The sequence below is a fragment of the Tursiops truncatus genome, chromosome 1, assembly GCF_011762595.2.
Source record: "Tursiops truncatus isolate mTurTru1 chromosome 1, mTurTru1.mat.Y, whole genome shotgun sequence".
Classification (NCBI taxonomy): Eukaryota; Metazoa; Chordata; class Mammalia; order Artiodactyla; family Delphinidae; genus Tursiops; species Tursiops truncatus.
The window spans coordinates 103,391,449-103,416,281 of NC_047034.1; the positions used below are offsets into that span (position 1 = coordinate 103,391,449).

The following is a 24,833-nucleotide window of genomic DNA, read 5'->3' on the forward strand; positions in this document are numbered from 1 at the left end:
GACCTAACTCACCCCAAAATCAATAAATCAATAAATCAATAAATAAAGTCTGTCCTAGTTTGTGAACTTGAACAAAACCTGGTCTTCACAACCTTGTGAGATGTGTACATGCCCACCCTCCCCTCTTTGCTGTATTTTCCTTGGGCAGTGAGGTCTGCTGTGCTTGGGATAGACAGAGGGCTTTTAAGGACTGACTGAAGGTCAGCCCCAGCTGGGGCCAGAGATGTGTTGGTTATACTCTGTGTAACCAACAGGAATGAGGGTGGGCCAGGCCCTAGAGGGGCAGGGGAGAGCAGAGCCCAGCTTCTCTGCACATCTTGTACCCTCTGTGCTTCCTGCCTTCCTTTACTGGGTCTTCATGTGGAATTCCTATCCACAAGTGTAGGTAGTTCAAGAGTAATCCTTTTTTTTCCCCTTCCACTGGCAGCCATAGAATATTGGGACTTTCTTAGGCTTCAGGATAATTCTCTTTTGTAGAGACTGCCGGCTAATGATAAGTAATGATAGCTTTTATGCTGTTATGTGTACAATTTCATTTGATTCTTGTAACGGCCCTGTGATGTACGTAAGGTTAGTTTATTTTCTTACAAATGAAGAAACTGAGGCTCCATTCTGATCCAAACCACCTTTCTTATCTGACGTGCTGTCAGAGTCTTAACTGAACATCCAAGCACTCTGGGCTCTCTTCAGTCTCTTCTCCACATGGTACCCAGGGAAATTGTTATTTATTTTTAATTAAAATTTTTTTCAGTTTTATTGAGATATAATTCATACATAACATTGCATAAACTACAACACAGTGATTTGATGTATGTATGTATTGAAAAGTGATCACCACAGTAAGTTTAGTTAACATCCATTACCTCACATAGTTAATTTTTTTTTTTACTCATGTTAACATTTTTTTTTTTTGGCTGCATCATGCAACATGTGGGGTCTTAGTTCCCCGACCAGAGATTGAACCTGTGCCCACTGCAGTGGAAGTATGGAGTCCTAACCACTGGACCACCAGGGAATTCCCTACTTGTGTTAACTTTTAAGATTTATTCTCTTAGCGACTTTAAAATATACAATACAGTATTGTTAACTATAGTCGTCATGTTGTACATTACACCCCCAGAACTTATTTATCTTATAACTGGAAGTTTGTACCTTTTGACCACCTTCACCTATTTCTCCCACCCCTCACCCCCACCTCTGGCAACACCAATATGTTCTCTGTTTCTAAGAGTTCAGTTTTTTAGATTCTACATATGTGTCCTACAGTATTTGCCTTTCTCTGACTGACTTATTTCTCTTAGCATAATGCCCACAAGGTCCATCTATGTTGTCGCAAATGGCAGGATTTCCTTCTTTTTTATGGCTGAGTAATATTCCATTGTGTACACACCACATTTACTTTATCCATTCATTCATCAATGGACGTTTAGGTTGTTTCCATGTCTTGGCTATGGTAAACAATGCTGCAGTGAACATGGGTTTGCAGATATCTCTTTAGCACAGTGATTTAACTTCCTTTAAAGATATACCCAGATGTGGAATTGCTGGATGATATGGTAGTTCTATTTTTAATTTTTTGAGGAACCTCCATACTGTTTTCCATAGTGCCTATACCAGGGAAACTTTAAAAACATAATCGGATCATTCCACTTTCCTGCTTAAACTCTTTCTTGAACCTGTTCCTCTCTTTTCCCTTTGGCTTTGCAGCCATGCTCCCTTCAGCATCAGTGACCTGTAATGTTTCCTCTACTGTAATGTCATCCTTCACCAGAGCTTTTAAATCTCTACTTATCCTTCAGGTTGTGGATACCTTTTCTTTAGGGCCCTTATCATAGTGTATAATTACATATTTGTGTTTATCCCACCACACTTTAAGCCCATGAGGGTAAAAGAATATGTCTCTTTTCATGGCCATTATATTCCCATTGCCTGGCATGAGTAAGCAATAAATAAAGATTTACTGAAGGGAGAAATGAAGCTCAGGAAATTAAATATCTTGCCTAACGTACTAAATGGTGTTACTTTTACTAAAATATAAGCACCATGAGGGCAGGATTTTTGGCTCAATTTTTTTTTTTACTACTATATCCTTGGTATCTTCAACAGTGCCTGGCTCCTAGTAGTAAATATTTATTGAATATTGATTGTACTTAGATGCAATTCCAAAGATTTCTTATCCAAATCCAGGATTTTTCTCCTCTTTGTGCCAAATCTGTCTGAAAATGGGGATTTGGAAGTAGCTAGTTTCTCTGTGTAGTAGAGAAATCTGAGAGTTGCGACTCAGTAAGGTGGCTTTGCTCTCTCTGTGTACAAGTCTTAAAGGGCATCCAAATGTCATCGGACAAACAACAGTATCTGTTCTACACGTTGCACACCCCTTTTTACAGGCTGCCAAGCTAGATATTGATGTCCTCCACCCTGCCTCTTTTCTAAATCCCCTGAATAACATGTTGAATATCCATCAGAACAATTCTTTTACCAGCTTTTACTTAACCATTTGCAGACTTAACAGTATACCTTTCTCAAAAAAATTCACTTAAATGACCAGACTAGAAACAACTTAATGATCTGCTAGAAAACCTTTTCATATTGAAGGTACCAGAAAATCAGGTGTTATTTACTATTTGAGTTTAGGGAATGGCCATTTTTTATTCCACTCAATATATCTCTGTCTTTAAGATCTTCACATTTGTTGAATATTTTCCTTGTTGGGGGCTAAACAGTCTTAGTGTTAAGATATGATTGTGCAAAGATTTGTGCTTCATCTTCACAGAACTTGAGTCAAACAACATCACCAAGGATTGTTTATTTATTATAGCCGCCACCCACAGTCCTGAAGTCAAGTCATAGTTTGTGATCAGTAATGATTTGTGCAGAGTACATATGTCAACATGGAAGTACCAATGTCTGGTGGCAGCCATGGCAGGCTTCCCCCTCTCTTCGAAAAAAAATTCTGTTTCCAGAGATTGAGTATGGAGGGAGAGAAAATGGTTCCTAGTTTGTGGCAACAGACCTGGAACTGCAAGGTAGGATACTGGTCATGGAAAAACCTGGTTTCTAGTCTTGACTCTGCCCTGTTATTTGGGGCAAGTGCTGGGCTTGGAGTTTGGGCTCCTCTTCATCCATGAATCCTGTTGACTGCTTCTAACTTTAAAAGCTGTTCATGTTATCTTTAGCATGCTAATTCTTTTAATTGAGAAATTGATTGGCTGGAAGCTAATTTAAGTTCTGATTTTGAATAATCTCATGTTCATAGCCACTGTGTTAGCCATCTAAGGGGAAGTTAGCAATTTTTCTTGCTGGCTTTTAGCCTATTGCCAGACATCATTTCACCACATTTTTCCACTAAGACAGAGCAAGATTTTCTCTTTAAAAGACATCCTGGTCAACTCAGGGAATACTGTTCCCAACCAATTCCTTTTGAACATTAGTTTAACCCGTAATGGTTTTTGGGACTTGTTTGGGTAGGGGTTTTCAGCTTATCCTGGTCTTTCCCTGTGAATTCTGTTGGATCACTAGAGAATGTGGGGCAGCACACAGTTTAATGGCCTTAGAAATAGATACAGGGGAAATTAGAAGAATTAGTATCACATTCCTTTTTTAAAAAAATCCGTTAAAGTCCCTCTCAGAATTGTGTTCTGTTCATTTGCGGATACTATAAGTTCTGGTACCCTTTGAATGGAATACATTACTTTGAAATGTGGGTGAAATGACTACTACACAGTAGACCCCAAATTGTTCATTCAAGATTTCAGAGTACCCTATTTATATTCTAAAGGAAGAGTTTAGTTCTTAAAGTCCAAAGAGATACAGTGAGGTCAGAAAACCAGAGTGGCGAGTCCCTGGTCTTTGCAGACTGAGTGTGATATAACATCAGAGAAGGAGAAGAGTTTGTATTTCCCTAGTTTTATTCAAGATCTGCGACTTTTCCAAAGCCTTTGATCATCCTGCATTCTTCTAATTGGGGAACTGATCCCTAAGTCGTGTGTTAAGGCGCTGATGTATGCAAGTCTTGGCCAAAACTGGAGTTCCACTGAATGGAATGACTTGCTTCCTTTTTTTATTCTCCTCCGCCTTAGGATCCTGTCACCACATTGGGAAGATTAGACAAAAATTCTGTGCAGTTTATTTTCTTTTTGAACAAGTTACATTATGGAGGGACTTTTAAGCTGAAAGAAGAAAAGCTCCCTCTTTGTTTGAAGCAGCAGTATGTAAGTTTCAACTTGTCTTGGACTTCCTTGGAGATGTTTTAAGATCCGGTGTAAACTTGCTGTGGTTTGCCTTTGGGCATCAAACTGTTTAGCTTGGCTCTATTGTATCTGTAATTGCTGCATTTTAATAATTACCCAATATTCTTGTCAGCAATTTGCAGTCTACATTTTTAATAGAACCATTTGCCTTTCTTTTCCACAGGTTCATTCAGACCTGGTTTAAGCCCCAGATTAACGTGCACAGCTCCACAGAGCCTCTGCAGCTGCGGGCAGGGGGTGATACAAGCTCATTAAATATTCCCACAAGCCTCGTGCTGGTTATATAGATTGTGTGCACCATAAAAATCCTCTGGGAAGTCATCTTCTTCTGAAATCTCCTTACAGGGTTTTGCTTTATAAAAGTTGCCCTTAGTATTTGTTGAAATAGCATATTCTTTTAGAGTTTTTCTTATTGATCCATTCAGGAAATCTAATTTAAAAAATTTAATTTAATTAATTAATTTATTTTTGGCTGTGTTGGGTCTTCGTTGCTGTGCGCGGGCTTTCTCTAGTTGCGGCGAGCGGGGGCTACTCTTCTTTGCGGTGCGCGGGCTTCTCATTGCGGTGGCTTCTCTTGGTGCGGAGCATGGGCTCTAGGCGCGCAGGCTCAGTAGTTGTGGCGCACGGGCTTCGTTGCTCCGCGCATGTGGGATCTTCCCTGACCAGGGCTCGAAACCGTGTCCCCTGCATTGGCAGGCGGAGTCTTAACCACTGCGCCAGCAGGGAAACCCAGGAAATCTAATTCTTTGAAGGGAAAAAAATAGGGACAAATTCTCTTTGCTGTCATTGACTTTTAGGTTAACAGAGGAGACTTCCATTACATCTGAGGTGATGTGGAATTATGGTGACAGAAATTTTGGACTTAAAGGGATGATTGAAGTCAATTTTATGGTGTCCAAAATTGTGTCTATAATTTAGTCAGTTTTTGAGATAAGACCATTGTGCCACCAATGGATTGTGCCTCAATTTGACTGGCAATTTTTTTCCCTTAGTGATTCCACTCTTTAGCTTATCTCCTTTTTGTGTCCATTGTAGTGTTTATTTAGCAGCAAACAAAAGACTAAACTGGTTTTCCAGTAGCTAAGAATTATGTCAATAATCACAACCTACTTTCTCCACTTTCTTGGTATAAATATACCTCAAAGGGAATGGACAAGCATGATAATAATAGCTAACATTTATTCATTGCCTATTATGTGCTAGGTACTGTTGTAGCAATGTATATATATTAACTGCTTTAATCCTCATGGCAGTCCATAGGATAGTTTCATGCATGAAGAGTATTGTGGTCAACATCACCCATTTGGTAGGTGGCAGAGTGGATCCACACTTAGGCAGACCTTTAACTGCCATCATAATCTATATTTACTCACACTAGGCTTTTAAAATCACTGTCATACCAAGATTGAACTGCAGTGCCTCCTGCATATGTAATAGTTTAGTTTTAAAGCATATCTAAAATTTATTTTTGAAATTAGGACATTATTGTTATTTCTGGGTAGGTAATACCTGTAAAACCCAAATGGGAGTTCAGTGAAAAGGTTCCTGCCCCCTCCCACCACTGTCCCCCAATCACCCTGTTTCTCTCCTTCTCAGAGGCCATTAGTGTTACTACTGTAGGAAACCATTTTAAATATCTTTCTCTTAACAATCGATGCAGTGAACTAAGACCATTTGATTAGAAACTCATTTTTCCATTGTTTTTATATTTTTCTACTGTATCTACAAGTGCCCAAACTGGCTTTGTCTCTAAAGGTAGCAAACTGGTTCTGGGGATGCAATTTTCTGGATGAGAGTAACAAGGCTGCAATCTCTAGCTCTTTGAGGTGGGTCCTAGAAACTCTGTGATCTTGCCTTGCCCAGGGCTTAGATCAGGCAGGGTCTTTATACTTTTTTCCAGTTGTTGGGTAATTTTTTTCCCTGTTAACAGGAATCATGTCCTCACACAACGCCTGGAACATAGTAGGTGCTCTGTAAACATTTGTTGAATTGCACCTTCTATGGGTTGTGCCAGGCTCAATGAGATAAGGCTGGAAATACTTTGGAGTGTCTAAATGAGGTGATCTTTAGGGCCATAGGAGGATATTCCAGTTCAGCAAACCTTCACAAAACTCACCATTCAAGGCTCTGGATAGGAAAAGTTTAGAAAAGACCTTCTGGATCCTCTAGTCATGCAACCAGATAGTCTCAGATGGGGTTGAGAGACAGGGAGAGACATTTTTGCTTATTAAAATGTTGGCAAACAGTTGAAATAAGAATCTTGTCTTTTAATGGTTCTTTATTTTTTCAGGTTGACTCTCAATGTGTTTCAATTTGATCCCTGTGATAACTCTGTCACTATAACATTAGATTGAGTTCTTTTTTAAAAAAAAATTATTGAAATATAGCTGATTTATTAATTGTATTAAATAAATTAAATAAATATAGCTGATTTATTGATTGTATTAATTTCTGCTGTACAGCAAAGTGATTCAGTTATACACATATATATTCTTTTTCACATTCTTTTCCATCATGGTTTATCACAGGATATTGAATATAGCTCCTTGTGCTATACCATAGGACCTTGTTGTTTATCCATCCTATATATGATAGTTTGCATCTTAGATTGAGTTCTAATCAGAGTTGTTTGTGTTTTTTTGCTGGCACTAGGGAGTTCATGTATCAAGTGTCACTGATTATTTTATAACTGATGATGTTATATTATAGGTGTACCTTGATTTTCTTCTATATTCTTGAAAATTTTATGTAAAACCAAAGATTTAAAATGTCAAAACAGCATGTATTTGCAGAAGTATTTGCTATAAAATTCTTTATTAGGTAATTACCTCCCCTGCACCCCCAACATTTGCTTGAGTGCTGTCTAGGCACACAAGATAAATTTATCTTATACTTTTTAGAAATTCCTCATTTCACTTTCATGTGTATTTATCAAAAGAAATACCTGCATTAAGTTTTCTTCTTAAAATGTTTATTTTTATAGGCAATTTGAAAATTGGCAAGAAAGATTTTAAGGCCACTTCCAATTTGCAAAGATTATTTATAATCTGAAGAACTGCAGGCTGAGGTGACTGAACGGGACACACTTTTGGAGAAATAAAAATGGCTTCTCATTGTGTGATTGCCATGTTTGCCCTGATGAGTTCCTGTTTAGCAACTGCAGGTAAGTTGCATAATATAAATTGCATGTTCATTATATTCTTTTGGCTATATTTTTCTTCAGTCTCTTCAGTCTAGAAACATTTAGGACATGGGATATTTATATAAAACTTGAGTATTTGTGTTCTTCAAGGAAATAAAATATTTGACTACTCTACAGATACATAGTATGTTTGCCCATGTTATATTTTACTAGACAAGTGCTAGACATTCTAATGTCAGTAACACAGATACCTAACTGACCTTCAGTGTTGAGGTGGCTAGAGAACAAATATGCGGTTTAATACCACTTAATTTTGTTACATGCATTGATTACATTTACTTTCTTGTCGTAAATAAGAATTTCAAGAAAGGCTTTTTGTTCTTTATTACAAAATAAATAGATCTTTTACATAGAGGTAGCACTCCTAGCATGGGCTACTTAGGAAATATTTAATTTTGCCTATTTCAGGTAATTTTTAAAAAAGTAATTTTTAAAAAAGTACAGAGGGAATTCTCTGGCGTTCCAGTGGTTAGGACTCTGTACTTTCATTGCCGAGGGCCTGGGTTGGGGGACTGGGATCCCACAAGCCACGTGGTGTGACCAAAAACAAAACAAAACAAAACAAAATAAAAAAATTAAAAATGTACAGAAATACACTGTGCTTCCTAGAGGCCATCAGAATGGGAGCTCAGAGATGAGAAGAAGCAAATGATTTGGTTGGAACATTGTTGCTTAAATAAGAGTGTCAGATCCCCTAGGCAAGGTCTTAGTGTGGCAATCAGGGTTACTTAACAAATTTGGAAACTTAATTTGCTCTATTTTGTTATAATTTGCTTTGTGTCTCTTCTATAATGAGCTACATAGAACTAATTTGTTGGGCCAGTTCTGGAAACACATTGACTTAAAAAATGATTAGCCTCTTGGTTTTAGCTGTTGAATTGCACATACAGATTACATGAGAGTGATAATAATAACCATGTATTGAGTGTGCACTGCAGCCAGGTACTGTGCTAAACAATTATAGCCTCTAACAATGAGCAAGGATATTCTTAGTTCATGAGCTCACTTAGTCACAACTCTGCTCTTCACCTCTGCGTTATACTGAAGAAGCGGGACCACCATTAATGCTCCAGTTGACTCAGACCAGGAGTCATATGCAGGCACAGACTGAGTGGAAGCCAGTTTGCAGAAGCTGGTTTATGAGATTGGAAAGCAGAATGTCCTCCTTGTTGCAAATATCTTGAGAGAAAGTTGCTAGTTTTTTTTTTTGAATGCTGGTGTGTGAATTTGAACTGCCCATTCTCTCTGTCAGCAGTTTCATTTTGTCTCATGATTGAGAAGTTATTTGCCTTTTAGCCTGTGTATTAAAACTTATCTTAATTAAAATCTCACTGAAAAGTAGTAGGAAAAAAAAAAGAGAGAGAAATGGCTTGATGGAAAAATGTGCTGTTTTGATAACAAGATGTATAATTATACCTGGTGGGTTTGAGGCAGAATTTTCTGCTTTCATTGATGAAAAAACATAACTTAAGAAGGTACTTCATGGGAATGTGGTGAGTTTGGTGGTTCTGTATAGCCTTGATGTATTCGATAGTGAATCAGTTTTGCTTGAGACCTTCCTTCCTCTGTCCAGCCACTGGTAGAAATTTTTTTTGAGTTGTGTACACACTGAAAGCTTTGCTGAAGTGTACAGTAAGATTGAAGGTACAGTAGAATTACAGATTTTATAACAAACTGAGGCAACTGATCAATAGTACAGAGGTAGAGATGCTTTTTTGAACAAGCTGACGGGCCAAATGAATGAAGAAGAAGGGAGAAATGTTTTGTATATAATACTGACATCCAGTAGCTTTCTGTATAGGCTCAGCATACTTTGCAAAATACTTTTTTGGGGCATTCTGCATGAGCTGAATTTCAAGAAGATAGTAGAAGATAATATAATAATGAATATTTATAATAATTAATTAATTACTGTGTATCAGGCCCTGTTCAAAGTGCTTTAAATGTATTATCTCATTCCATCCTCATAACTCCCCTAAGAAATGTAGGTTCTTTGTTTATTCTCAGTTTATAGATGGGGAAACTGAAGCATAGACAGGTTAAGTAACTTCCTCAAGGTCCTACAACTACTAAGTGGCAGATTTAACCAAGAACCTACTGAGTCTAGGTCTACAGATTGAGCCTTTAATCTCTACACTATGAGGGAGTCTTGATCAGAAAGGTGTTTCAAAAAAATGATAATGGGTTTGCTGTGTGTCATCTGTGCCCTTTTGAAGCGTCAAGTAAATCACTTATTCACTGAGTCTCCACTGAGTGCAAAGCACAGTACTAGTCACTTAGGGATATAGAAAGAAATGTAAGAGTCATCCTTCTTTTGAGTTGTTTATACTTTAGTTCGGCATATAAAATATAACCAAATAATCAATGCATGGTGAGGAAAAGCCAGAAGACCTCAGGGGGGTCAGGAGGGTGGATTAGAGCAGCTGGGGAGGGCTTTGTGGAAGCCTAGGTGTTGAGCTGTGTTTTGAAGACCAGGCAGAATCTAGAAGGCGAAAGGCATTGGGGTGAGCAGAGGGGAGAACAGGGCTTAGCACAGAACAGGGCAGTTAGGTGCTTGATGTTGTTTTAAAGAACGGATGACCCAGAGAACTGGTTGGGAATGTAGAGGAGGTCTGTTTGGAAGGAAGGATGGGGGTAGATTGTGGAGGACCTCAAATGTGAGAACAAGGCTGTGGATTTCATTCTGAGGTTTGGATTCTCTCTTCTTCCATCCCCCTGTAGCCAAAAGCATGCACTGTTTAATCTTAGAATTCAAACTGCAGCCTCCCAAAGTTAGACTGAGAATATGGCCTTCTTGGCTACAAAGGCAACAGTGCCTGGCACATAGGCTGACATTCAGCTAGGGCTTGATCTCTGCCAGCTAATTTATTTTGTTTTTATAAGAAAACCCTGTGAGGTGGTATTAGTATTACTATCATCATCTGCATTTTACTCACAAGGAAACTGGGACTCAGTAACTAATAAGTGGGCCTTCTCTGGTGGTCCAGTGGTAAAGAATCCGTCTTACAATGCGGTGGGTGCGGGTTTGATCCCTGGTCAGGGAACTAAGATCCCACATGCCGTGGGGCAACTAGGCCCGCGTGCCACAACTACTGAGTCCACGTGCCCTGGAGCCTGCACACCGCAGCTAGAGAAGAGAAAACCCGAACACCACAGCTAGAGAGAAGCCTGCACGCCACAACGAAGAGGCTGCGCCCTGCAACGAAAGATCCCACGTGCCTCAGTGAAGATCCCGCGTACCCAACTAAGACCTGACACAGTCAATAATAAATACATAAATAAATAATAAATCTTAAAAAAAATACATTTTATAAAAAAAAATCTAATAAGTGGCAGAGCAGGGACTTGAACCCAGGCAATTTGGCTCTAGACTCCAGCCCATCCACCACTCCACTAGAGCCTCTACGTAGGAGACACTCCGTGGGGAATGAATGAGCCTCTTCCCTTGATTGATTCAATACCAGGTGAGTAGCCACCAGTGAGACATCCTGGAACCAGATGAAACCCCTTTGGCCTCAGAAGAGACGTATGTAAGTCATCAGAATGGAAAGACCCTCAAGTAATGGGCCTTTATTCGCGTTCTTCTTTCACTGACGGGGCTGTGGAGCTCTACAGTAGAGTTCTTGGCAGCAGAAGGGGTGAAGTCCTCCTTTAGACACGCGGCCAGGGAGGAGAAGAGCACAGCACCTAAAATGAGCCTGAGCTGGAACAGTAGGTGCCTGCGTGTGGGCCTTCAGTGAAAGCCTTCCTTCCCTGCTTGTGGCTGAGGGTGAAGGAGGCGGAGGCAGAAGCCACAGCCCAGGGTTAGTGGTTGCTTTGACAAAACTCATACTTTTCCTTCCCTCCCTTGTTCCTTGGTTATTGTACAGCATGTGGGGAGAGAGGGCCATGCTCTTGGTGAACAAGAACTGTGTAAGGACCATAATGCCTTCTGATTAGAAATTACCTTAGGTTTTTAGTGCCTTATCTTAGGTCCTGTAATGTATCTAAGAAAAGTGGGAAGTTATAAAGGTAAATGCTTGCTCCTGTGGGCTTAAGGCTCACTAAGTTTTCACTTTAAAAACTGTTCTGCTACACATCTTTAAAAAATATTAACTGCTGCCTCTGAGGCTTGCCAGAGTTAGGTAGGGCTGTGTTCCCAGGAGCCTTAATAATGAGAAAAAGAGGCATGTATGGAGAATTCAGGGAAAACAGTTTGGTAGGAGGGGATGGACTTGTCTGTGCCCTACTGGTCCCTTGTGTCAGGCCAGAGGGGTGCTGCTGAGGGGAACTCTGCAGAAACGCTGCTGGCCTCTGTGCTGGCCAGTGTTGATGGCTTGGCTGTCTCCCTCATTCCGTGGTTTCCATTTGGTGCCTAGGTGTATCCTTTTAGATGCTTGCCGATGACCCGCACACACATTTATTTCTATTGAACGAACTCATTTCTTTTTATCTTTATTCCAGGATGTACCTGGAATTCCAGGTACAGTCCACAGGAAAACAGAGATGTTTTTAGTTGGAGCTATTTTCCTGCTAAGAAATCTCTGAACTCTTCGGGTCCGTAGGACAGCAAGCAGAGACACTAGCTGGTTAATACTTGGTTTGGAATGGAACAAGCTGGCAGCCTTGAGGGGAGGCTAAACATAATAATATCATTTTATTTTTATTGTTTCCAAAATGCTTTCATGTCTAGTGTTTCATTTGATTCTCCTAGCAGTCCCTGGGTGGGCAGGGTTGTTTTCTTCACTTATGGAATGGGAGTAAGGGGCTTTAGAGAAAGTAAGCAATTTAGAAAGCTGGTCTGCCTCTTGATCGAACCGAACCCAGCACACTTCTGCAGATGAACTGCACTGTTGAGTCTTAGTGCGCCCCTCAGCACCTCTTGAAACAATGCAGCCAGGTGCTCTGCTGGGTACTTTGCACTAATCAGTTCATTTAATCCTTATAGAAACCCAGTGAAGTAGGTATTCATCATTATCACTGTTTTTGTAATTATTACTACTGCCACCACCCTTACCATTATTATTATACTAATTTTACAAATGATGAAACTGAGGCTTAGAGAAGAAAAATGTCATATATAGTGAGAGACAAATTTTTTAAAAAGTTAAAACGGTCCTTTAGGTAATAATAGTCAGACGATGAGTAAGTGGCAGCATGGCAGCAGACCCAGAGTTCATGTTCTTTCCATTGTGCTGCCCAAAGGGAACTGGCACTCTCTCTCTCTTGGATTTGAGATCAGTGGTCTGAGGACCGCAGAGGTGGTTCTGCCATGGTTTCCCTGCTCTGCCAACTGAGGGATCAGAGGCTGGAACTCATAATGGCAGAAAGGGAGGGAGGGTGCCGGTGGGAGCTGCCACCAGGAAATGTGAAGGGTAGAGGAGGAATAGACTTGAAGGTTCAAAGCAAATTCGAAAGGCTCTTCTCTTGCTAACCCCTAAGTCTTTGGACACAACTAGTTGATTTGGTCTGTGATTATTATTGTTTATAGGTGGTTATTATAACCACTTTTGTGTTTAATTCCACTTTTGGATACATAGGCAAAAGATCTTGTCAGTTGTGATGCCAGCTATCACCAGGGTGCCAACTTTCTATTTATTTTAAAGGCAAAGTAATGTTATTAAAAGTCCCAGAGTGAATACCATTTTAGGTAGTGATTTTAGGTAGTGATTTAGGTAGTGATCTCTTTGGGGGGGACCATGCACACCCTAGCACGATGAGGTCCCTGCCTCCCTTTCTTTAGTTTTGCACAGAAACAACACACACACACACACACACACACACACACACACACACACACACACACACCACATACACACACAGAGTTGGGGCCGTTAGCTGTAGTCAAGAAAAATACAAGTTCATTTCTCAAAGATTACCCTGCCCTGCATATTCCACCCACAGAGGTGGAATATGATATGATATCAAATAAAAGGCCTTTTTCTTTTTCATTTGCAAGGAGAGTAGATAGTTGGGTAAGCAGATGTTCATATAGTATGAGAAAGATATTTACCAAGAGTGTGTGTAAGATTATACATAGATTTGATGTCAGACAGGTCCACAGAACCCAGGTTTCCCTCTCCTTTGCATCCTTATCCTAGACTGTATCATTGCCACCCAGCTTTCTGAATTGTTGATTTATTTGGGTTATTTTAGGGTACCAATGATGGGGCATTTTTGTAAACACTGATCAACTTTTCCATCAGGACAGAGCTATCTGTATGTGACCACATAGCTGTTTAATTGCTCAGGGCTTATACTCTCACACACTGTGGATTTGGGAAATCAGGCTTTCTCGGCTTGTTTGCTTTGATAACTAAACCTTCCTACTCTGGGACCACCTTGAATCATTGCTGGAGCTCTGAGCTCCGAGTGCTGGTTTTGGAAGTGTTGTAGGAACAAGGCGGGTTCCAGGAAGTGTTTCACTGTGGTGCCTTCCCTCAGGACCGGCCCTGCACATGGGGGCCTCAAGGCGTGGAACAGTTTGCCTGTCTTGGAAGATTGGCCTGACCGGCACTGCGTCCACGTGAACCGCTGACTTTCATTCTCTTTAAAACATTCTCTGCCAGAGTGGCCTAAAATAGATTTATCCTGAAGTCCCATATAATCATATTTTTGTTCTCTGAGAGGACATTGTAAATCAGGCAGAATTCTAGAAGGCTTAAAAATGCACTTGCTCTCAGAATGTTCCTTCCAAGGACTAGGCAGCAGGTGCTCTGGGGACTGAGGCCCAGCTATTCTCCTGTCCTATCCTGCCAACTCCTAGAAATCTTAAGGAAAAAAAAAAAACAAACAAAAACACTAGAGTAGAATGTGGAAAACCTTACTGCCTTCAAAGAAAAATATTGATTAAAAAAAAAAAGTTATTCTCTCTGTGGGCAATGAAGGGAACCATATAGCGATAAGTGGTATAGTTATGGCAAAAGGAAAAAGTTCCAATAAGCCTGCCCTGAGTTCTTTGTGTTGCTTCCCTTTGTCCTCATGTGCCTGAATAACTTAGTCCTGGTCTGGACGATAGATGAGCCATGAGTTGTAGCACCTCCCTTCCTCCCTACCCTCCTGCCCCATCCGGAAAGATGCTCAGGTAGCAAAGGCCTCAGGAGAGAGCAGAGCACCTGCTTCTGGAGTCAGTTCCTGCTCTGTTGCTTCCAGTGGTGCCAGAGCTGCTCCTGGGATGAGCTGTTCCAGCGGGACGCATCTGTGTGGCCCATTTTGGCATTTCGTTGCTGCTTGGTAAAACAGAATGCCACATAGCTCCCATCTGCCCCTTTCTTTTTTTAGACGAAGGAACCATTTATCATTTCACCGTTTCTTTCAACTTTTAAATACTGCTATGTTTAGGTGGGAGGTTGTAGTCTGGTGAATTAGCTTTGAGTGCATACCAGATTTCAGGTAGTTTGCTAGCTTCTGTGGCACAGAAAGGGGATACTTTGGAGTTAGTGCAAATAATGAGTTTTTTCCACCTTCTAACATGGTTGTTTCCTAAAGTGTTGATTGATTTATTCAGCAAGCATCTACTGAGCACTCTAGACACTCTTCCAGGTGTTGGAGGTACAGCAATGAACAAAACAGACAAAAATTCTTGTGCACCTGAGGCATACATTCTAGTGAAGAGAGAGAGAGACCAGAAACAAAAAATTATGCGTATTTTAGCAGGTTCAGTGGAGAAAAAGCAACAGGGCTAGGAATTACTCCTGGGGAAGTATAATTTAAAGTAAGGTGATCAGGGAGGGACTCACTGGGAAGATGACATTTGAACGAAGTTTTGAAGGAGGTGAGCTAAGTGGATATCTGGGGAAACGAGGACTCCAGGCAGAAGGAAAAGCACATGCAAAGGTCCTGAGGTGGGAGCTTGTCTGAAGTGCCCAAGTCCTAGTAAACAGGCCAGGTGGCTGCTGGAGTGGAGAGTCAGAGGGTTACCTGGGGGACAGGTGTAGGGCTGCATATAGCCTTGTAGGCCATTGTTAAATTTTTACTCTGAGTGAGAAAGAGCCATTGGAGAGTTTGAGCAGCAGAATGGTGTGATCTGAAGGATATTGTAACAAGATAACTCTGGCTGCAGTGTTGAGAATAGACTGTTGGGTTATGGTGCATTTAGGGATACTGGCTGGTGGCTATTGTAATAATTGAGGCAAGAGCTGATGGTGGCCAGAATCAGATTTTAGAGGCAAGACCCTTGGGAGTGAAATGCTTATGAAATTAAGAATGATTTTATGGTTTTCTTTCAATTTGTTCCTTTTGAGGAGGAGATTATAAAGACAGATATATCAGTGGAATACTATGCCATAACTTAATAGTAAAGATAATTACTTCTATGTAACAGTAAAAACTGTATCTTAAAACACAGAACAACCCCCCAAACTGTCTAAAGAAAATCTCTTCACGCTGTGAATGACTGTCCTCGAAAAATCACTGTCTTAAAAGCCTGGACCCTCTCTTCCTAATTTACCTACTGTCCTGATTTCCAAGTCTCATCCTTTTCATTCACCATGTGGTCTGTTTTTCAGGATTATGGATTTTGACGGTTTTACCACCTTTTGCAAAATTGCTTCTCATAGCAAAATTAGCGTTTCAGAGAAATACAGTTGCATCCAGCTTTACATAGTAAATAAGCGTGTTGTGTGTAAACTCATTTTTATAAATTAAATTACATATTAGGTGTGAGCAAGGAGCTGGATACTTACAGTAAACTTTATTCTGTAGAGCAAGTAATTACTTTAAAATATGTTTTATAGTATGGGTATTCATATTGCTTTTGCCTGAGAGTGGTACACCCATTTCGCTTTTGGAGTTGGAAGTTAAAAACAGACAGACATTAGACCAGTGCTTTCTAAACTTTAATGTGCGTACGAATCACCTGGGGATCTTGTTAACATGCAGATTCAGTTTTCATGGGGTAACAAACTGCATATATATATATTTTTTTTTTTTTATAATGTTTTTTTGTGTTTTTTTTTTTTTTTTTGGACAGTTTTGCTTTATTTATTTACTTATGGCTGTGTTGGGTCTTCGTTTCCGTGCGAGGGCTTTCTCTAGTTGTGGCAAGCGGGGGCCACTCTTCATTGCGGTGCACGGGCCTCTCACTATCGCGGCCTCTCTTGTTGCAGAGCACAGGCTCCAGATGCGCAGGCTCAGTAATTGTGGCTCACGGGCCCAGTTGCTCCGCGGCATGTGGGATCCTCCCAGACCAGGGCTCGAACCCGTGTCTCCTGCATTGGCAGGCAGACTCTCAACCACTGCGCCACCAGGGAAGCCCAACAAACTGCATATATATTTTTTACCATTGAATTGTATGTGTTATTTTTTTAAATTAATTACTCAATGCTTTTTTTTTTTTTTTTTTTTTTTTTTTGCGGTACATGGGCCTCTCACTGTTGTGGCCTCTCCCGTTGCAGAGCGCAGGCTCCGGACGTGCAGGCTCAGCGGCCATGGCTCACGGGCCCAGCTGCTTCGCAACATGTGGGATCTTCCCAGACGGGGACACGAACCCGCGTCCCCTGCATCGGCAGGCAGACTCTCATCCACTGTGCCACCAGGGAAGCCCTCAATGCATATTTTTTTTTTAACAGGCCCATATGATGTTGATGCTGCTGGTCTGAGGACCACATTTGACAGCATAGATCATCTGTTTTCTCTATGCACAAATTGTAACACAGAACCTGCAAATACCTTCTAGAAAAAGTCTTACTGTCATAAAGGGAGCTTGGTTTTAGCATCCTTTTGAAACAGCTACCTTGAAAACCTTTCAGTGAACTCATTTGGGTCAGAGAGATCCATGTGCTGGAAGGGAGATTGGTTTGAAGGAGTGAGCTCCACAGACACCTTTAGCTCTCCAGCTGTAGGTGTGGTGCACCTGCAAATACCAGGTGCATCTTCATTGGCTGGGGCCACACCTTGAAATAATGGCTGTAGCTATAAGAAGAAGGAATTTTCCCTCAGTTCTTCCTTTCATGTGCCTCTTTTGCCTTTTCCCATTTCTTGCCTCGTGACTTAGTAGGTAATGGGGACACTGATGCAGGCAGCTGTGGCTGAGGAGACTCTAGGTAATGCGGGATGGTACCAGCTGACTGGATAACAGGGAGAGTTGAGGTAGGTTAACAAGGGTGTTAAAAAAAATCCGGAATGTTAAGTGGGGCACACCCCATTTCTGCTGGAGCCGTTCTAGTATTTTTTTTTAATTAATTTATTTATGGCTGTGTTGGGTCTTCGTTTCTGTGTGAGGGCTTTCTCTAGTTGTGGCAAACGCAGGCCACTCTTCATCGTGGTGCGCGGGCCTCTCACCATTGCGGCCTCTCTTGTTGCGGAGCACAGGCTCCAGACGCGCAGGCTCAGTAATTGTGGCTCACGGGCCCAGTTGCTCTGCGGCATGTGGGAACCTCCCAGACCAGGGCTCGAACCCGTGTCTGCTGCATTGGCAGGCAGATTCTCAACCACTGCGCCACCAGGGAAGCCCCACCATTCTAGTTTTTAGCTCTGGCTTCCTCACTGATTCCTATTTTATTCCTGTAATCAGATTCTAGGCTAGAACTTTAAAAAAATTAACAATTTACAGAAGGGAAAAAACTCCCCAAAGTTGTTATTGATATTTATTAAGCATCAACATCATATTTATTGAAAATTGGGATAAGACACTGTGAAGATTTAACCTCCGTGCCTGAAAAGTTGTCTTTTAAAATAACTTGTTTATTTATTTTGCCACTGAGTAGTTTGTAAAATTTTCTGATTTGCTTTCTCAGATCTCATCACTGTCATCGTAGGGGTGGTAGGGGCTGGGTTTTGGGGTGGGTGGGCAGCGATAAGCAGCTTAAGTTTGGCCCTGGAGCTCTCTATAAGCCCCAGGTGGTGGTCGTTCTGTTTTTGAAACTGGAACAGAAAAGTCCAGAGGAATGCAACAACATTTTTACTTCTTGCCCCCCTGCTAGCTTTTTTCTAGGCCTCCCAAAAATGTGTTTATCTTGCTGGCCATGCATGTAGAGCAGCCTGGAATTCTGTGTGGCATTAGATAGTAAAAAAATCGAAAGATTTCTCACATGACTGAGGTTATGGGAGTGGGAAATCGTGGATTATGCAGGACTCTTTGATTGAAAGAAGGGAATTTTGGGACAAGATTTATTCTAATATTTAGTTTTAAAAACTATTATTCATCCCCCCCTCTTTTAAAAAATTAAAACCAGTCTTTCGGGGGATGGAGGTATGGAGGTGTGGAGGTGTGGATTAAAAGCAATATAAAACTTTTAAGTATCAAATTAAGAATTTCCACTCATTAGAAGAAAAAAATGTCTTTAGGGTGAAAGAATAATTTTGAACTTTAAGAGCCTGATAATGATATAATTTGAGAGCAGGGTCTGGCATATTGTGGAGGACCCTAAGGGCCTGACCCCAGCAGCCCCCCACTTTGTCACCCCAGGATCGTTTCCAGGATGGCTTCACTGTCAACAACCAGGTCTCAGCCTGGCCCTCTCGGGTGCCTGGGGAGTCTGTGTCCTCTGGTTTGCCACGTTTAATGAGCTCTGGAAATATGTTATCAGAGGCTGTCTGGCAATGTTTCATTAATGGTATGGGGTGAATTCAAAAGCACTAATTAATTGTTTTAGATCATTTGCAAAGCCCATGCTGAAAAACCTAATGACTGTAGGAGAAAGTTGGCAGAGAGGCTGTTCAGAGATTAGCCTGGACCTTACCCAGCTCAATTGCCTTTTGGAGTTGGGCCAAGAGGGGAGTTGTTTTTCTTTTTGGAGAAGTGCTTGTGGTCACATTGTTCCCTAAATTCCCAGTTTACTGCTCCAGGCTCGTGGCTGATGGAGCTCATATGGACCTTGCAGAGCTAGGGAGCCCAAAGAGCATCTTCTAGAAGTTTTTTTTTTTGTTTTGTTTTGTGAGTAAAACACAATTACTTAACATTCATTAACTAAATAAATACTTCCCAAGGGTCTCTTCTTGGAGGGAGGAAAGGGAGCTCTAGTTTATTATGAAACAGTTTAGGTTCCAAGTGTTAACTGTTCAAAAGGTACCAGGATCAGGCCTTAAGTAGTTTTTTTTTCTTCCTCTTAAAATAAAACAAATCAGATTCCTCATTTCCTCTGTTTGGCCGGCCCAGGGCAGCAAACTGCTACTGCGTTTGGAAAATGGTGTTCAAAAATCTCAGTTTGAAATCAAGTGCACACAATATAAGTTCAGAGTATACTGTATGTATGAAGGATAAAAATAGACTTGCATCATTTTGTTACATTTGACATATGTTATAGAATAATACCTTGAATTAGCTCAATCTGATGAATTATAGAAAAATAATGCAAGTCCTTGCCCCTTAAAGATGAGAGATATTTGAGGCTTGTTGAGCCAAGTGCCAGTTCTGGTGACTCTGAGAGCAGTGTAGGCAGTTGAAAATGAAAGCAGAGAAGAGTATTTCAGACTTATCTCAGAGCCAGTCAAGTGTTCTGTAAGGGAGCTCTTTTCTTTTCTAAGCAATATATAGCTTTGTTGGAAAACATTTATCCAGAAATCTGACAATTCCTGGGCCTGGGCCTGGCCCTGCCTCCTACTGACAGGCCTCAGTGTCTTTTCCCCGTCCTTCTGGGCTTGAGCTGCTTGTGAGTAAGTAGTTACGTATGAATCCGAGGCCAAATTGTACTTTATTAACATGATTCAGGAGAAAAGAATTCTAATGAAAAATTTCAGAGGACTGTGCTGAGCTATTTCATGATAATGTCAGATCTTCCTGAACTCAAGAAGGCCCAAGAGCATCTATTATTTCTGTTTGTTCCTCAACTTGGAATCTATTGGAAAAAACTTACATGCAAACCTCAGGAGAGTATGTGCTGGTTGAGGAATTTATTCCTGAGTGCACAGCGGCTCTGTTTACTCTGTGTGAGGCTGGCCATCCTGAGGTTCCAGGAAACCTGCTTCCTCCTCAGCCAGCAAGCATGGAGTAGCAACTTTGACTTTTAACCCTTTCTGCAGATGGTCCCCAGGCAGCTTGATGGAGTTGATCTCAGAGCTGTGAGGAATCATGAAAGATATTTTTAAAGTTGGGAATGAAGCCTTTGAATGAATAAATCACTGTGATTTTTCTTTGCTGCTTTGTTTTTTTCCATCTCATTACACTTTTATTTTAGAAAGTAATTCTGTGCCACAATGTCAAGACTTGCTGGTATATCCCAGTTAAGTTGTAAGATACCATGAGTAATGTTACTACTAATAGTTAAAGTGCTGACTTTAAAGAGTGGTTTTTCTTTAAAAAGACGAGATTCAGGTTTACCCTAACCATGGTTATTTGCATTTAAATATATCTGAGTGAGAGAGAGCGAGGTTAGGATTGCCGTTGATAGAATGAAAAGAGTGGTACATATATACAATGGAATATTACTCAGCCATAAAAAGGAACGAAATTGGGTCATTTGTAGAGACATGGATGGATCTAGAGACTGTCATACAGAGTGAAGTAAGTCAGAAGGAGAAAAACAAACATTTCATATTAACGCATATATGTGGAACCTAGAAAAATGGTACAGCTGAACTGGTTTGCAGGGCAGAGACACAGATGTAGAGAACAAACGTATGGACACCAAGGGGGGAAAGTGGCGGGGGTGGTGGTGGTAGTGGGATGAACTGGGAGATTGGGATTGACATAAGTACACTAATATGTATAAAATAGGTAACTAATAAGAACCTGCTGTATAAAAAATAAATAAAATTCAAAAATTCAAAAAAAGAATGAAAAGAACACAGAATCTGTAGCATGTAATATCTGTTTTGCCATCCATGAACATGGTACACCCCTCAATTTAAGTTTTCTTTAATTTCTTTCAGTACTCCTTGGAGTTTTCAGGAATTTATTTTGAAGACTGTAGTGTGTCCAAATGTGAACAATGTTCATTATGCATGTCTGTTTCATTAGAATTAGGTTTGAGAACCTCTGTTTTAGAGACAATAACTCTGTCTTCTTTAAACTACCCTTGATTAACAGTGATAAAAATTAATACTCCCTCTGGCCATCTGGAGAGTGAACTCAGTCACAGATAACTAAGGCCTTCTGCTAAAGAGAGTTATTGGCCTGGTGGCTTTGCTCTAAGTTGTAGGAACTCAGAGCTCAGTGTGTACTATAAGAAATATGGCCTTTAGCTGAGGCTTAAACTGGTGTTGCTGAGCAGGGGAAGCCATCACATCTCTTCAGTATGGTAAAGTGAGCACTCTTGTTCCTTTGGACAGTCTCAGAACCCAAAGATTGAAAATTGTGCCCTTTTGCCAGGCCCTTGGGTTTTCCCAGCAGAAATTTATTTTGGGACTTGTAACTAAAGGATTTTGTAGAGATTTTACCCTCCAAATGTGAGCAATACCTAAGGATTCCTGTTACACTTTTATGTAGGAAAAGTAATTCTCTACCACAATATCTAGTCTTAACAGAGATGTATTAAAGTCAGAGAGTCAGGATCTTATGGTAGTTGTGACCATGGGCTTTGGCTTCAGACACAGGTTCAGGCCCAGGCTTTGCTATTTGCAGGCTGCATGACCATAGCCTCAGTATCCTCATATATAAAATAGAGATATTGATTATATCCACTGCACTGTGTTCTTGTGAGGAATATAAATGAGATAATGCATGTAAATTAGAGGGTCATGTTTATTTAAAAAAAACTATTGAAAATGGTGTTCTTTGAAAAATACGAGCATGTTGAACATATTTACCCAGTCTTTTAAGTTGGAAGTCTATTGCTTAGGCATATTTTTAGTGCGAAAATCAGATCTGATCCTGAAATCCAGTGTTGCAGACAAGACAGACTCTATCAATGCCCAGTTTCTTTATTTTCCATATGTTCTGCTCAGAGCAGTACAGTGGGACTGATGAAGTTGGGAGGAGGTTGTGAATAAAAAGCTTTCTTCTTTTGTTTTCTGTATTGAAGATTTGAATTTGAGTCCCAAATGTATGACTTTCAGAGCTTCTGTTGCCTTATCTATAGATTATTGCTAATTATACTTATTCTGTTGATTTTTATGAGAATTAAATAACATGTAAAGCAGCCAGCAGTTTATGGCACATAGTAGGTCTTCAAAAAGTTATTCCTTATTTAGAGAATCTGCGTGTTTAGAAAAAGAAAGAGAGCTAGAACAAACGTAGCAAGGGCAGAATGAGTTTGCTGTTTAGCTCTGTGCTCCCAGCAGAGAAAAGGCAGGTCAGGGTATTTTTCTGGGAGATGGCTGATTTGCTGTTGGCTGAACCAGGGCTCAGGTGGCTTTGAAATGAAAAGAACTAAATCTGGGGCCTGGATAGAAAAGACCTTATTCCTCTTGAGGAAGTAGCTTGGCCTTTAGCTGGAAGTTGGATGGTAAGCCTGAAACTTCAAGAAAGGTGGTAGTGGCACTGAGGATGATGCCTGGCCGAGGACAGGAGAACTTGGAAACAATGGAGTGAGACCACCTATCAGCAATTTTCCTCATCTGTGGTGGTACCCCTGGGCTCAGTCCCACCCTAACTACCTTATTTAAAATTGTAATCCCTCTCAACCCCTGGTATTCCCATTCTTATAATCTTGTTTTATGTTTTCCCTCGTAGCACTTATCACCTTAAAACAAGTTTATGATTTATTTTGTTTATTACTTGTCTTCCTCCACAAAAGTGTAAGCTCCACGAAAGTCAGGTTGGTTTGCTTTTGCTCTGGTATATCTCTTCCATCTATATGAAAACTCACAAGTAGAGGAGTTTCTATGTTTTTGTTTGACCCTTCTTGAATGTGACCATTGTGGTAGAGCATGGGGACAGTTCACTGATAAATCCCTGGTCCCCAGCACATAGTGGATGCTTAATATTTATTGAATAAATCGCTAATTATAACTCTTGTTCATAAAGTACAATAAAGTGAAACAACTTTGCTAAAATAATAAATCTCAAGGTTACTCCATGAAGAGCGGGTGAGGGTCACTGTCTTTTCAGATAAAACAGTGTCTGAGTGACATGTGGGCATCTATTTAAAGACAGATACTCGATCTGTCACTAGATTGTTATGAGTCTTTGGCGGCAAGAAGCTGTTCTTTCTTTTTTTCTTATATAAATTTATTTGTTTTATTTATTTATTTTTGGCTGCGTTGGGTCGTCATTGCTGTGCACGGGCTTTCTCTAGTTGCGGTGAGCTGGGGCTACTCTTAGTTGCAGTGCACGGGCTTCTCATTGCGGTGGCTTCTCTTGTTGAGGAGCCTGGGCTCTAGGCATCCAGGCTTCAGTAGTTGTGGCTCATGGGCTCTAGAGTGCAGGCTCAGTAGTTGTGGCACATGGGCTTACTTGCTCCGTGTCATGTGGGATCTTCCCGGACAAGGGCTCGAACCTGTGTCCCCTGCATTGGCAGGAGGATTCTTAACCACTGCGCCACCAGGGAAGCCCCAAGATGCTGTTGTTACTTGGGAAACATTCTATGAAACTTAGCATAGGGACTTCCCTGGCAGTCCAGTGGTTAAGACTTCGCCTTCCAGTGCAGGGGGTGCGGGTTCAATCCCTGGTCGGGGAGCTAAAATCCTACATGCCTTGTGGCCAAAAAACCAAAACATAAAACAGAAGGAATATTGCAACAAATTCAATAAAGACTTAAAAAAAAACCCAACAGCATAAGACAGTACTTTACATGTTGGCTAAAGTAGTGGTGCTATATTTCATTCAGGAGCTGAAGGTTAACTCTTTGAACCATTGATTCTCAAAGTGTGAATTGTAGATCTGAGACCTTTTCAGGATGTCTGTGAAGTCAGAACCATTTTTATAATAATTCTAAGATGTCTTTTTCCCTGGGTTAATATTGCAATGATGATATATAAAAGCAATACTGGATAATACTGCTGGTGCCTTATCAGGAATTGAGGCAGTGCTTCACTGCCACACACCAGCTTCATTTAAGAATATTCTTGTTGAAGCAGTAAAACCCCTCAAATACACGTCTTGTTCATATTCTGTATGATGAAATGGGAAGTGTGCAGGTAGCACTTTGATACTTCAAAGTACAATGGTTGGCTTGAGGAGAAGCACTTGTGCAGTTGCTTGAATTGTGAGCTGAACTAGTCTGTTTATCATCAAATACCATTTTGCTTGAAAAAACGAGTGACAGACAAATGATGGTTATCTAGACTTTGCTATTTGGCAGGTATTATTCAAAAATAAACAGAGGGAGCATATTATTTCAAGGAAAACAACTATTTGTTGCTAATGATACAATTTTATTTTTCAAGTAAAAATTAAAATTTTGGAAAATTTATATCCATCACCATGACCATGGCAGTTTCTCAGTAGTTAAATGCTTTTCTGATGAGGTCAATGGAGATATTAACAAATGTGATTTTTTGATATCATATAAGAAATACTTCAACATTTGGCATATTTGTATAACTCAGTGAATCATTATTTTCCAGATGACCAATACCTGCTG

At 40.6% G+C, this 24,833-nt stretch overlaps 1 protein-coding gene across 19 annotated transcripts in view; it reads left to right on the forward strand.

The window, feature by feature from the left end:
• Window positions 1-24,833, forward strand: part of TGFBR3 (transforming growth factor beta receptor 3) — a 211,519-nt gene that overhangs the window by 24,526 nt on the left and 162,160 nt on the right. For 18 of the 19 annotated variants that reach the window (XR_004528298.2, XR_012334631.1, XR_012334632.1 and 15 more), the window contains one exon: window positions 7,234-7,413. Coding sequence is in view for 15 of the 19 variants with exons in the window: in XM_073811166.1 (XP_073667267.1) it covers window positions 7,353-7,413 (61 nt within the window). In the remaining 4 variants the exon portion in view is untranslated. Of the gene's footprint in view, window positions 1-4,079; window positions 4,212-7,233; window positions 7,414-24,833 lie in introns of those variants that run through there. The other variant, XM_073811152.1, reaches the window with a different exon arrangement.